Source organism: Drosophila biarmipes, chromosome 3R (genome assembly GCF_025231255.1).
Source record: "Drosophila biarmipes strain raj3 chromosome 3R, RU_DBia_V1.1, whole genome shotgun sequence".
Lineage (NCBI taxonomy): Eukaryota > Metazoa > Arthropoda > Insecta > Diptera > Drosophilidae > Drosophila > Drosophila biarmipes.
In genome coordinates, this window is record NC_066616.1 from 30,416,410 (window position 1) to 30,431,118 (window position 14,709).

The 14,709-nt window shown below is 42.3% G+C and overlaps 1 protein-coding gene across 1 annotated transcript in view; it reads right to left on the minus strand.

The window, feature by feature from the left end:
• Positions 1–1,210: 1,210 nt before the first annotated feature.
• The window catches only part of LOC108025365 (ABC transporter G family member 20), a 50,459-nt gene continuing 36,960 nt past the window's right edge, over positions 1,211–14,709 (minus strand). The window contains exons 6-9 of the mRNA XM_017095824.3: positions 8,416–8,843; positions 7,098–7,317; positions 2,483–2,660; positions 1,211–2,418 (exon numbers count right to left, since the gene is read on the minus strand). Coding sequence (XP_016951313.1) covers positions 1,664–2,418; positions 2,483–2,660; positions 7,098–7,317; positions 8,416–8,843 — 1,581 coding nt within the window. The 3' untranslated portion in view covers positions 1,211–1,663. The remainder of the gene's footprint in view (positions 2,419–2,482; positions 2,661–7,097; positions 7,318–8,415; positions 8,844–14,709) is intronic.

Below are 14,709 nucleotides of genomic sequence, written 5' to 3' on the forward strand. Positions count from 1 at the left end.
GCGAGTGCGGCTCCTTCGAATGTCCTGGCCATCCCTGCGATGCCTTGAAATGTTATCGATTGCTGACGGCTATCTAATTGTAAGTACACACGTATCGGGCGCCATTCTGGAAGGCAGAGACCTCTGGTTAGCGCAGGCTGACTGATTTGCGAGGATGGTGGACTCTGCTATCCACTGGCCATCGAACGGATAAATCGAGTCTGAACCTTGGCATCGGTGCAGTTCGATGGAGAGCGACAGTCACGGAACCGGACGACATGTGGACCCAGTTAGTGCTGTTCCAGCCACGCCTCCTGCTGGCTGACCTACATATGCATATGTAACACCTAATAGCATAGGTCCCCATGTGTGTGCGACTGCTTTTTTATGGCCAAGCTGCACTGGGAAGAATGTTTTTAAAAAAAATGTAGGAACTATTTTTTAATCATACGATACTTACGAGTGATGCTATAACAAACAGCATTTTAACCTTATCCCTTTTTTGTTATTTTCTCATATAAATACTCACCTAATTACTTAAAAAACCTTTGTAAGTCAAACTATTTTTATTGGTATTCCATCACTGAAAACTATAACCTCTTTATTAGCTCTCCTGTAGCTTCCCTCTTTTTTCCCAGTGCTCCCGGGTAGCAACTTCTTCCATTCGCTTCCTTGGCACTTTGTTCGCTTGTTAAGTTGAATTTTCGTGTTAAGCGGATGCTGGATACCGCCCACCCGCCGCTGCACGTGTGGCCACCACCTAGCCACCCCATCACCCACCCACTCGGTCATGGTCTACATGCATTTCCGGTTTAATTGATTTTGCCACAAAATGTGAAATGTGTCGAAAACGAGCCACCATGACATTCCATCTCCGCCCACCGGGAGGGCCTTTCCTCGCATAATGTCCGGGGTGCAAAGGGCAGCTCTAGGGTCCTTTCTTTTTGAGGTCTTTGATTGCAGATACTCGGTAAATAAATATTGGCAAAACCAATGACTGATTGAAGGGACCACAGGACCACTTGGCACCGACTTCGACAATGCAGCAACTTCGCCTGCCTCTCGGTCCGGAGTCCAAAAGTCCGAAGTGCGGAGCCCGGAAATTTCGCCCAGTTTGCTCACCGACTCATCGACTCAGCAGGTGCAATCAGAGCAATCACAGGGCCTTCCCCCCATGTGAATAAATCACAATTACCGAGAGCAAGCTTTCCACAATAATTTCTGAGGTAAATCTCGGCAAAGTTTTTCTATCAATTTATTCAAACTTTCGGAATTTCGTTCACAAGCTTACAACATAAATAGAATGTTTCGATGTCGTCTTTTGTGCGGTGAATGGTTGCTATGAGAGTGTATAGAAGATGAAATGGGAAGGCTTATACTACAAGGCACAACAATTTCCATACTTAGTGGTAGTGGTGATCCGGAACCTATTTGCCAGTGGAGGAGGGCTAGGACTAAGCACTAATTACTGGCTAAGAGAGCGTAAGTCTACCCTTAAAACCTAGTAAAATCATAAGAAATGGAAACAGGAAAAGTGTGATATTGGGGCTAGGAAGATTTAGAGAAACAAAGCTAAGCTAAGGCTTCTGGCTGGGGTAATATACAATTTTGACTTTCTTTATGGATATTTGACCTCCAATGTATCATCACACTTTTCCTGGCTTGGATAAACCCAGATTAGGCCCTAACCCTTCTTGAACTTGAGCAGCAGGATGGTAAGTACGAGGAATACCAGAACCCAGGAGGAAATCGAAATGAAGCCGTTGTAGACGACGGGATTGTCGATGCCCCAGCCGCGCTGCAGGATGGACCTCATGGACTCCGTGGGTTTCGTGAGGGGCAGGAAGGCTGTGAAGAACTGTAGCAGTGGGAACATGCCCTCGATGGGCCAGATAATGCCGCACAGCATAACGATGGGCAGGAAGGAGCCCATGGCCACATATGTGGCAGTTCTCTCCGTATCCACGGCACAGGAAATGACAAATCCAAAGCTCATGCCGCACAGTCCATTCAGAATGCATAGGGCCACCACTAGCCAAATATTTCCCACCAAGGTCAGTTCGAAGAAGTAAAAGCTAACTATCAGCACGAAGATGGTCTGGCTCAGCATCACCGTAAACTGGGTGACCACCTGGGAGAGGAGGATCTCAGGACCCGTGATCCCAGCCACCAAACACCGCTCCAACATGCCTTCATTCCGGTCGATCAACATGGCTCCCGAGGTAACAGCCACGGCCAGGAAGAAGATGATGGTCAGGATGACGCCCGGGGCAGCAAAGTCCGTGAAGTTGGGATTGCGGTAGCCGTATACGGGCTCCTGGAAGTCCACGGGCACACGTCCCAGTTTGGGGTTGACATCACAGGCGCTCAGCATGTCGCCCACAAAGTTGAAGAAGGTGTACTGGAGATCGCGGTACAGCAGCTGGGAGATTTGTTGGTCTATGGGGAATGTTGATATTATTAACTATCTAAAACTATTTAATACAATTTCTCTTATACTTACTGGACCAATCCATGCGCACTGCCAGATCGGAGGCCTCAATAGTGCCATCCTCTGCATAGCGACCATCTTCTACGCGTTCCATCAGAGAAGCTGTATAGTTCGATTGGATCACTAGAGCCGCCCAGGCTTTGCCTTTCCTCACTTCTTCGTAGGCCATCTCATCGTCGGTCACATATTTCTACAAAAAATTAAAGCAAACATTACCATAGTTCCATATAAAAATGATATAATCTTAAAAGAAAATAAATATTTTAAAACCCATCCTTTGGCAATTTTTGTTTATTTTAGAAATAATATCACTATATATTATCACTTTTGAGAGTACCTATATAATTTTGCAATTGAAAGGATCCCAAAAACAAATGTTTTATAAACTTTCAAAGACTGTATTTACTTTGTTTTTCATTTTTGATATTTCCTTGAAAGATTGTGCAAGTTTGTTACAAAACACCCTCTTCATCTATAGAAATTCTCGGAATCTAAAAATGCTTCAATGTTTTCGGCTCGTCTGGGAAACCCGAGAAGGCAAATGCCAGCAGTCAATCAAATGCTCATTCAATTAGCTTAAAAAGTCATTGCACCTGCCAGACCTGGGTATTGTTTTCGCCGTTGCTGTGCAATTAAAATCGGAGCCTCTGAATTATTGAGCCACGCATGTCGCGCTTCGAGGGGAGTCGGGGTGTTCCGGGGATCCGTGGATCCAGGACCCAGGACCCAGGACCCAGTATTCGGGGTAGGCAGGATGCCGGCCCACGGCACTTCCTTTCTTGGCAGCTTTGTGAGCTGTCTCTTTGTGCGTCCCGCTTCATTTCCTGTAGCATTGTTTGCTGCATGTGGGGCGTTCTGCTATGTTCCGCACTGTACTGCCCCGCACGTTCCCTTGTAGCAACAATAAAAGTAACTCCCCGTAATTAATGTGCGTACTTTGCGCCAGGCGATAAATTCAGCAAGGCAAACAAATCAACAGACAAAGAAGAGGCGTTTTCGCGGCGTTGCCTACTTTTTTGCGGACACTGTGCGTTGTTTTCCCTGTTTTCCCTGTTTTGTCAACAATATGCTTGTGTTATCTGTAACAATTTCATTTGGCTGCGAAATAAATAATGAACCGGGAAAGTGGAGCAGATCCCTGGATCTTCAGCCAGTTCCGGCAAGTGCTCACACACTTATTAAGTTGCCTTCGAACTTCCAGCTTCGAGGGGGCAAAACTTTCCCCGAACTTTCGCCAGTCACTTATGTGTGGGCCCAACAATCTGAGCCACAAAACCCAGGCTGCGTGTATTGGCATTTGTATTTGGGCTTAGTTCGGGCAATTTTGCGGCTTCGATCTGCAGTTATTTAAACGCAAATGGCTCTGGGATGGAGGCCCCGCAGACAGGCGTGAAATTTACGCAATTGCCGTCTTGGCCACACACGCAGAGATTGCCCGATGTCGGGGTGTGCGGCTTAATTGGCCTCATTAGATTTGATGGCCCAGAAAGGGATGTGTGTGTTCTGGCCGAAACTATGTTGCCCAGATTGGATTTGAATCCTCGGAACACCTGAAGTCGAACGACTGGCGAGCTCTACACTTGGAAACCGGAATAAATTATAATGTGAAGAGCCATGACTACGGACAATCAAAGTGCAGGCCCTGAACAAGTTTTATGCTACTATTTAACCCCAACTTCAACATTGTTTATGACAAACTTGAGCCACAAACTATGCGCAAATGAAGTCAACTTGGTCAGAAGCTCGACGCAAATGAGCTCGAAAGGAGCTGGGAGAAAAACTTTCCCCAGCTACCTTGGCAATTTTTGTTTCGACTTTGCCCTAACTTGCCTCATAAAATCTCCTGGCTGCTGGATAAAAAAGAAGGAAAGCCACCTAAGGAAGCACTTTCGAGCACTTTCTTCAAGTAAAAGCTTGTCGCTAATCAAGTGCCATCAGGAGCGCAGTCAAAGGGGATTGTTAGCTGGAGTAATCTAGGCTGCTGATTAAAATGAATTAATAAAAATGTTTTAAAGGCAGAGAACGTATTTCAAACATATATATATTTTATTTATATAAAATTTGTTTTAATTGAATTATTGTAAATACTTTCCCTACCAGATTTTCTTAGCCTTTCTGCTGCACCAAAAACCATGAAATTTGCCAGCCACTCCTTTTCACTAATGAGCCACATTGTCATGCTTAATGGACTTTTAATTAGAAGCAACGACAACAGTCAACGACATCGGCTGACCACAATATATTTTCAAATTTTCCCATAAATTAAGACTCCCTTTTTTGGGTTTTTCAGCCTTGGGGCAAGTTTGTAACATTATTACTGCAAGCATTCAGGAAGCTGCCTTTAGAAAATTGGATCTGGAAAATACACAACCACAAGGAAAAGGGAGGAAAATACTTAAAGACAGCAACCATTTTTGGGCAGCTTAAAAAATACTTATTAGGAAGCTTAAGTCACAAAAAAAAATATTCTGACTGTAATTATTTTCCAATAGTCTTCCTTAACATTTGTAATATGGATATACGTTTTTAAACTGATTAAATTTTATTGTATTTTGACCAGAGGTTAGAACCTCTTCTAAAGCCTTTCCGATATAGACATCAAACTCTTGCCAATCTCTCCTTTAACTACGGGCTAAAGAAAAGTGGTATTGAAAAGCACGAAGCGCTTTGCCGTCAGAGAGAAAATTCAAATTTCTTTGACCCGCCCTGGGGGTGCGCCCGGAGCTCCATCCTCTATCCTGGATTTTTAAAAGGTGAGCCGAGGCAGGGACGCGGTTTTGGCCAAGTGCTGATGGCACGTTGATATGCTGTTCATTGACCAAAATTAACTTGGCCTCCTCTCCTTCTCCTCCCCTGCGCTCTGGGTCTTTTGATACGGCCTAAAGATACACGGCCGCGTATTATTTTTTCAACATTCTCCCTTATTCTCGTCCGAAGTTATACAAATTTAGTCTGATAGCCGGCGGTTGGGGGATGCTTTTCAATTTCCAAAAGGTAAAAAGTTTTCCTCGCAAATTGCCAGTCCAGGCATGCGGACGGTTGCTGGCCTTATTATTGCGGTCTTTATTATATTGTTATTTGGAAATTTCGAAAAAGTTTAGGAGGTCACGGTCTGTTGGCGGGATAATTTGATGGGACATTGAGATCTCAATGCTGATTTTGTTTTATTGTCTTTCAGCGAAACGGAGACGAGTGTGGTAGGGGTTGTGCGGAGCGTAAACTTCTCAGAGCCAGAAGTTTACAGCCAGCCAGTTAATAAGTTTCAATTTTGCATGAATGCTGTGCAAACTAATCGTAAAAATACCCATACTCCTGGAGCTACTTTAGTGTTATTACGCTTATTATAGTGTCTAATGTAAAATGCATGGAATCGTAAGCCCGGACTCGTGGGGACCGGAGTCCTCGAAGCGAAACGAAACTCAAATTAGGCAACAAAAGCGACTTTGTTTTTGAAGCGTAATTTGCAATAAATTGCCACAAGCGGCTTTCCTTGGCCTCCGTAATGCTGCCCTATTCTGCCCTGCTCGGTTCGGTTCTGGCCCACTATTCCTGGCCATCGCCGCCCATGGCAGGGCAGTAAATTTATTGATGATCTCGACCGACTGGCCGACAGTCGACTCGACTCGGCCTGTTGTTGCTGTGCCAAAGATAAGCAGCTGTAATTTGTGTTCGCCAACACCAAGGGCAACGGCCCAATCGGAGGCAAAGGCGATGGCAGTGGCAGCATCCTCTTCATTTTGCATCGAACAAGGAGCAGAGTTGCCCCAATTTGTCAAGAAAAGGTAGCCAAACCAAAGATATAATAATAGTACTAATAAAATTGGTAAACATTTTTGGGAATTGATAAGGAACCATTTGTTTTTCTTAAGAAAAAGTAAATCTTTGTAGTATTAGAGTGTTATATATATATATATATATATATATATATACAATTCTTTATCAATAAATATAACCAAAAAAATAATTAAGTTAAATTTACTTACTTCTTAGGATAATATTCTTCAATATTCAATAGAGTTTTATAAATCTAATACCATTATTTTAGGAATATTTTCCAAATATTATAAGCTAAAACTAAATATTTATAGAGTGATCTTCTACTAACAATACTCAGCCACAAACTAGCCAAACAACCATCGCCGGCATCGGCAATGTGGCCAAGACAAAGGCAAGTATGTGGAGGGGTGATTTAGGAGTGCGGCAGGGCGAAATGATGTGTGCAGTAGATTGAAGACCGGGCAGCTCCCCCGGCAGCCTGGCCGCCCAACAGGGGGAGCCACTCGGCTGTCCACACAAATTGAAATAAATTACAGGAGCGGCCAGCAGAGGGCGTGCGTACAGGCGATCGGGCCCTGAATATAAGCCACATGAGTGGTTATTGTAAAGTTCGCACTGCACAATTTAACCGAAAAGCCAATGACAGCTGATATTGCACCCCCGGGCTGGGAGTTGCATCTGCCACTGCAACTGCAAGTGCATTTGCCACTGCCACTGCCCCATTCGCATCCTTAAGCTCCCCCCTTTTCGCTCTTCCAGCCTCTGACCATGTCCCTCTGCTCCCGGGGGGATGGTGAAAGGGTATGGGGGATGGGGCTGAACTCGAGTAGGTAATTTGCATTGCACTCACCACAACCATGCTCTTGTTCTTGACCAGCATATCGAGATAACGGCAGCTCAGCATCGTCTGATTGCATCCGGTGTGCACTGGACAGAATTGTTCCATAATCATTTCCCCCGACATCTCGTGATTCGCCACGGCCAATTTGAGGCCAGTGGGATCATGGCCGATGGCGTAGCAGAAGAGCAGTATCTGCACCACCGGCAGGCCCACGATGAACAGCATCACCCTGCGGAAAAGCACCCAAAGTTGGTTTACAATTGATGAGTGGTAGTGGCTTATTTCTACGTAGTTCAAGTAATGTGCTCTTGGTTTGGGCATGGGTGCACTTATAGAATGCCCACCACACTGGAAATACAAATCATGATTTTACAAAAATAGTAAAGTAACAGCATAAAAGAATTAAGAAGTAATTCGAATATGTATTTAGGTCGAATCCTTATTTTACAACAAAAGTATTAGAGCAAAAATGGAATGTCATACCTTGCTGAGTTCGTAAAAAAATTTCCAATCAATTGGCATTCACACCTTAAAAACTTAATTTTTGACCTATTTTCGCCAAAAATGACGATGGTACCCCTAGAGAAAAAAGTCAAAATTTTCGAAAATTTAAAAATTTTTAAATCAATCATAAAATGACTGCGATCAATTATCTAGCTCGTTAACTGTCCAAAATAGTGTGTATTTTAAGTTTAAGACCATTTTTGGCCAGGTTACAACAAAAATGGATTAAGAAAAAACCTTTTTTTCGCCAAAAACTGAGATTGTAATTTTCGCCCAAAAATGATCAGTATTTAGATCGGAACAACAAAAATAATGGCTCAAAAATGGAATGTCATACCTTGCTGAGTTCGTAAAGAAATTTCCAATCAATTGGCATTCACACCTTAAAAACTTAATTTTTGAACTATTTTCGCAAAAAATAACGATGCTACCCCTAGCAAAAAAAGTAAAAATTTTCGAAAATTTTTAGTTTTTAGAATAAGCTTGAAAGTAACTGCAATTAATTATCTAGCTTTTAAGCTGTCCAAAACAATGAGTCCTTTTGAACTCGGACCATTTTTGACCCAGTTACACATAAAAAGGTAATAGAAAAATATCGGTTTTTGGACAAAACCAATAGTCTTACTTTCTCACCCTAAAACATCACAATTTTGGTCGAAACTACAAAGGTCCAATAATAGAATGTTATACCTCGTTGAACTCATAATAAAATTTTCTATCAATTGGAACTCACACCCTAAAAATGATATTTTTAACCAATTTTTTCTCGATTTATCTTTCTAGTGTGGACGACGGCGGTGCTCTTCTAAACCCTTCTACTCACCCCACGTTGCGCATCATCCACAAGAAGTTCTTCCAGATGAGGGCGTGCAGGTGATGCGACTGCATAACATGGAGGTTGTACCAGAAGGAAGTGGGTGTCTCCTGGGGAGGAGGCAGCGGAGGAGCTGCGGGGGCGGTGGTACTGATCGGATCTCGGGCAGCCGAGGACATGGAAATGTTATCTCCGAATTCTCCGGAAATTTCGGCGGCGTGCTGCTCATCGGACATGTCCAAGGCGGGATTGGAGATTGCCGGTACCGTCACCTGTTCCACAATTTCCTGAGCTATCGACGATCGTCGGCGCTTTCCCATGTTCTGCAAGACGGAGAGCTTCAGGAAGACATCCTCCAGAGAGTCGGCACTATATTGCTGCCTCAGATAATCCGGGGACTCCTCTGCCAGCATTTTGCCACCACGCAAGAGACCAATCTGAAAGAAAGAAAGAGGATTCAATTAATTATAAGATATTTTAGAAGTCAACACAGAATAAAATCTTTAAAAACAATAAAGCACTTTTTTATCGATGTTTTGAAAGTTTTTGTTTTAAGTTTAGGGGGTTCATTTGAAATATATTTATTTTATTTTATAATCCTTTTTATATCCTTTTTAAAGCATTGACTATAATGATATCAGTGTGATTTTAAGTACATATTTTAGCCATCTCTCCTATTTAAATCTTTTTTAATGAATACCCGCTAAGACATCTGCGCGACCTCGCAATGAAGTGCAAATAGATTTGTGTGACAGCCCTGTTTTGTCAGTCAATTGATTTGGAGCGTGCTCTGGCAAAGTGTCGCCAAGCCAATTAAACTTTTCGACTTTTATGCGACTTGCCAGTCGTCCTTGTCCTTGTCCATGTCCGCAGCCCAGAATCTTTGTCAAAGTTTCCGCCCTCCATGCACATCCTGTTCCTGATCCTGTTGTTGTTAGAGATGTGGATCTGGATGTGAATGTGGATGTGGATGTCCCGATGAAGTTTTATCGACTCCCATGTTCGGCGTAATCCCTTGTTCACGCAACGTGCGGAAATTAAGTTAATTGATTTCTGTGTCCGTACATGACCAGCCGTCATCCCCTTAGCCCTTCTGCAGGCGGAGTGGAAAAGTTTTCCGCCTGCTCGAGGATTTTGCCATCCAGAAGACGCTGCCTGTTCATCAGTGCCACACGAAATAGATGGCTTCATTAGGCATGCACATGAGTGGGCTGCTCCTGTCTCGATTTTCCGGGTGGCGAAAATCCGGGGAGGGGGTATTTTTCCGACTGCACAGGCAAATTCTATGCTAAATAAAGCACACATACGGACACACACTCTGCCAGTTGGCAAACTTTTGCCACTTGATTTGGCTTCGTCCGGCTCCTGATTTTGGCCAGCTAGGAAATCGGCCATTTCCCCCCGAGCTGTTGTGTTTGGCCAATTCGAATGGCGAGCGTCGACTCTCCACTGCCGGCTGTCTTTTCGACTTCTCAGGGCCAATTAACGTCTTAATTGAATTGCAATGGCAAACTAAATTACGGTCTTCCTGGCCAGGCGGCCAATTGTAATTTTATTGGCCAACTACTATATGTGATATGCATTATTATGGCCGGCAATTTTGCATGCCATAAATAATTTTCCGTTTGCCTCGTTCCCCGGCACGCAGAGGAAATTGAAAAATGCACATGATATTTATGGCTGGGTTCGTAGGTGGCATTTACTGGAAGTGGGCGAGCTCGGAATTTATTCTAGAATATATATGCGGCGCGGGCCAGCCAAATAAATCTTGGTTGCTCATCTGAAATTTTCTAAATTTGCATAAGATCTGGGTTGAATTCTCAAAATATTCCATATATATGTCCAATTTTGGATAGTTTAAGGAAAAACGAAGAATGGGATAAGGATATTTTTATAAAATATCTAAGACCTTTTTAAAGGTTAAAAAATATTTTAAAAATATGTATTTTTTAAATCTACTTTCTTCTTAATTTGTTTTTCTTGGTCAGTTCTCTCTGTTTTTTATTCTTGCCGCTTAATACTTAAAAACACGTGCAACGCGGCATTAAAGTGGCAATCAAAGTGGTTGGCTGCAGCACATCAACACTTCATCAGGCCACGGAAAACCAGTTGGAAATGTTATTTTTTCTTGGTTATTGTGTATCTGCTGTCACTCATCAGCTTTAGCAATTATTCAACTGTCCATTTGCATTTCGGTTGTGCTGGCTGCTCTTGCTTTTTGTGCTGGCTGCTCGAAGGCAACATGCGGAAAATTACGCGACAAACAATAAGGATGAAAAAGGAGGAAAACGGCAGCAATACAGGGGAAATGCAACAATATCAACTATTAAAGGCGCGCCCAGGAGGGATTCGGGGGTCGGCTGCCCCCCAAACCCCAGTAAATGCTGAAATGCTGAAGTAGAGCACTCGTAACAATATATCCATCACATAATGTTACGCTCCCTGATTTCATTTATTAGAGCAGAAAGTGCTGCATGTACAACTGGGGACAGTTGGAAGAAGACCCGCCCCTCTGTCTTCACTGGCTGGCCATGTGGCGTATACGCGATTCTATATTTTTTGTCCTGATTTTCCTCCCTTTTTGTTTTAGCTACTTTCTTTTTTCCTACGCTTTTATGGGATTTTTTTTTTGGGCGAGCCAACAATTTCCCCTGAGCCAAAAGGCAAAGGCAGCAGAGCTGACATTAAATTTGGCGAGCAATGTCTGTCAAAAAAAAGTGAAGCGCTGCACTTTGTTAGGAGCGAGAGACTGGAAGCCATTCGAGATTCTGTTGTGTGGGCCGAGTTGGTTGACCTCGTGGTGGGTTCATGGGTTGGGGCTCGGAGTTCGGGCGGTACATGGCTAAAATGAGGCTTATGCCACCCAGACACCCATGCAGGCGTTGACGCTCGACATAATGCGGAGCAAACTTTGATGTGGGTTGCACTGTCATCGGAGGTGCAAAACAAAAAAATTGTCAGCAAGATAAAATAAATTGTAATTAAATAATACCATTTTGGAACATTTTAAAAAGGTGGTTATGCTGAGAATAGTGGAGTTTTTAATTTGAAAAAGGAGAGTAAAAGCTTTTTTTTAATATTTTTCTAAAGCAAGTTTTATATATTTCAATAATTTAGGTAAAATAAATCGCAGAACTTTAAAGAACGATTTAAAGATTCCACTCAACTGCTGCCAATGCAAAGCTGTTATTGTTATTCATTTCCTCTTTTCACACAAAATAATGCAAAAAGGCATCGGGCATTGAAGAGCAAAGTTGCATTTACCGCAGTAACTAAATCCCTTTGTGGCCTATTTTGCCAGCTTACACGGCTGCTCTCCAACAAAATAAAAACATCTCAATGCCAAAGTGCTGCATATTTTTGTAATAAATAATCCCCTCTTAAATATCTTTATTTTCGCACATTAAACTTTGATAATCGCATCAGCATTTGTGGTCCGTTGTGAAGACGATGCCGTAGAATCGGCATTTGCTGCATTTGCACAGCATACGAGTGCTCTCGATCACACACCGGCAGACACGTACAAATTTTTAATGTCCATAAATATTTTTCAATTAAAATAAAACTTTTAATCGCTGCACCATACAAATAACAATAACCGAATTTAAGCACGGCAAAGTTTTAACAACACTCTGGGATGCAGTCGTAAATGCATTTTACGATTATGCTTAATGCCCCTGCTTTTGTTTGAGTGCATCCCCTCCGCAGCAGTGGGATCAGAAAAACTAATAGCTGTTTTTGCCGCCATGCTGCATATAATTTTTATTGCCGCATGAATTTTCAGCTTATAAATTGCCAGCAGGCAATAATCACTTTAATGCTCTCGAGCTTTCGAGGCGGCTTGGTTTGGGGCGAGTATATAGATCAAGTGGCACGTAGGTAGCTATGTAGGTGCCAATTGAAGTGGCTCACTCAATCAGGCTCCAGGGCAGTTAAATTTATGTGTCCGTCTGCGACTGAGCTGCATTGAGCTCTGCTTTAGCAGACATTGGACCAGGGAATCCCATTTTGGACACGCAATTCCGTTGACTCAACAGAAAAAACAGGCGTCCAAAAACAAAGGCGGCAAGGAAAAACAGAGTACACAAGGAAGTCCAGCAGAAAAACTCTACGGTCAACTCCTCGTGACGTGCGGAATTGGCGAAAAATATGTGCAGATACTACCTTGGGCCCAGTCGGCCTGAAGACTCGTCCTCTTCTTCTGGCCAGGACTCGACTTGAGCTGCCTGGCCGAAAGCAAAGCGTGCCACGAAAAAGTGTCAAAGCTGAAAAAGCAATTTGCTGTCGGCCATAATACCAGTGCACCAAAAAAAACTTCTAATAATTTAACGTATTTTTTGAGCTACAAAATTAATTGAACTAAAGGTAAAAATATTTTTTTACCTTTCCAATAATAATATAATAAAATCAATATCTTTCTGGGCTCTAACAATTTGTTCAGTTGTAAATTATTGACACAAAAAAAAACTATCATAATATTTTCTGTAAAATTTGTTAACGATTTAGATATAGTATTTCGAAAAAAATTATAATTTTTAATTCACAAAATAATTGTAATATATATGAGATGCTTTATTGACATTATTGTTAATAATATTTACATTTTTTTGCTATATCCACTTCTGAAACTGTTTATTTAAAACTCGGTGTTTTTCTTATAATAAATCTTCTTTAAAATTTCTACCCCTTTTTCTCGCTGTGTACCCCAGCCAGCTGAGGCGTGCACAATCTAAGCTGAGACCCGCTTGCTGTTCCATTTGAGCTCAGCTGCGAGGCCAACACGTGTTCAATATGAGCAATTAAACACTGTCACCAGAAGTTACACAGACACAACAACTCCTACTTCCGGCCCCCAATCCGCTCGGTGTGGTCGTGGTCCCATGGGCTTTGCATGTGGGGCCGCAGGATGGGAACTTCTTCCGCAAGTTGGTTTTTTATAGAACCCATAAACCATAAATTTGGTCTAACAATTCGCATTAAATTCACATTTCAGCGCCTGACGCTCGGATTAACTTGGCCAGGACGCTTCGTTTCCGATCCTTGTGCCTGGTTTTATGGACTGCCAAAGCGACTGGGTCGATTGTTGTTCTGGTTGACACCCAATCCCAGTGCGATTCCCAAGTGCCAAATGCTAAATGTCGATTGCCCGCAGACAAAGGCGAGTTTTCTATTCCTGCCAGTGATTTTGTTTATTGGCCATAACTCTTTACCGCAATGACTTTTGGCGGCACGGCGGTGTCACAACGGTTTCCCATCCGGCAGATCACGTGGCTCGGTGGTATTTTCAAAGGGTTTTCGGGGTGGCCTCCCTGGGGGTGGCGAAAACGTGTTGTCAATTGCTGGCAGCCGCTCAGCATGTGAGTCATTTAACACCCCGAATGTCCTTGGGGGTCAAGTGGGGTTATGGGGCTCAAGTCCGCAGGGCAGGATGATTGTTTCGGTATTACGGGATTCAGAGCCAAAGGTCTGCATGAATTATGTATTAATATACAGCATTTAAAGCGACTTTATATTGATTCTGGAAAGTATGGTTTAATAATAAATATTCCTCGTAAATACCGTCGATTAATAAATTCTGGCAATCAATCAATCACTTCAAGCTGTGTGGCAAAGGTTTCTTTGCAATCAATATATGGATTACCATGCCTAATCACTCACTTAATATTAAAGCTTGAATGCAAGCATCAAGTATATATTAAAGCGAATATATAACGTCAACCTTAGTCTTTACTCATATTTTTAATGGAATATTAAACTATTTCAAGGCGTACAGCAGAAAGATCAAATGTTTTGAGCAGCTTGGTTAATTTGCTAACGATCCCTATCACTTTTAAGGAAATTTATTTTTGGACCAATTGCCGTATTTTTGTTATCATGCTTTTTTGCGAAAAATGTCCAAAATTATACCTTTTTAGATTTAAATGTCAATTAACTGGAAATTTAATCACGAAAAGAACTAGGTATGACACTCCTTAAACCGACAATTATTAGCAGAGTGGTATCCAAAAAACGTATATTTTTAGGGATAAATAATGGGCTCTTTATCTCTGTCAAAAATACTCTCTTTTTTAGCGGTTTTTCAATCGTAACTTTGCTAAATGAAGGCGTATAGCCAAACGGCTGACTATTTTGGAAAGCTGACTTAATATGCTACCGATTCTTATCCCTTTAAAGAAAATTTATTTTTTGATCAATTTTCACATTTTTTGTAGGGGTTACATCATGTATCTGAGCAAAAAATGGCAAAAATAACAGTTTTTTAGGTTTAAATGCCAATGAATTCGAAATTAAGCCACGAGAAAA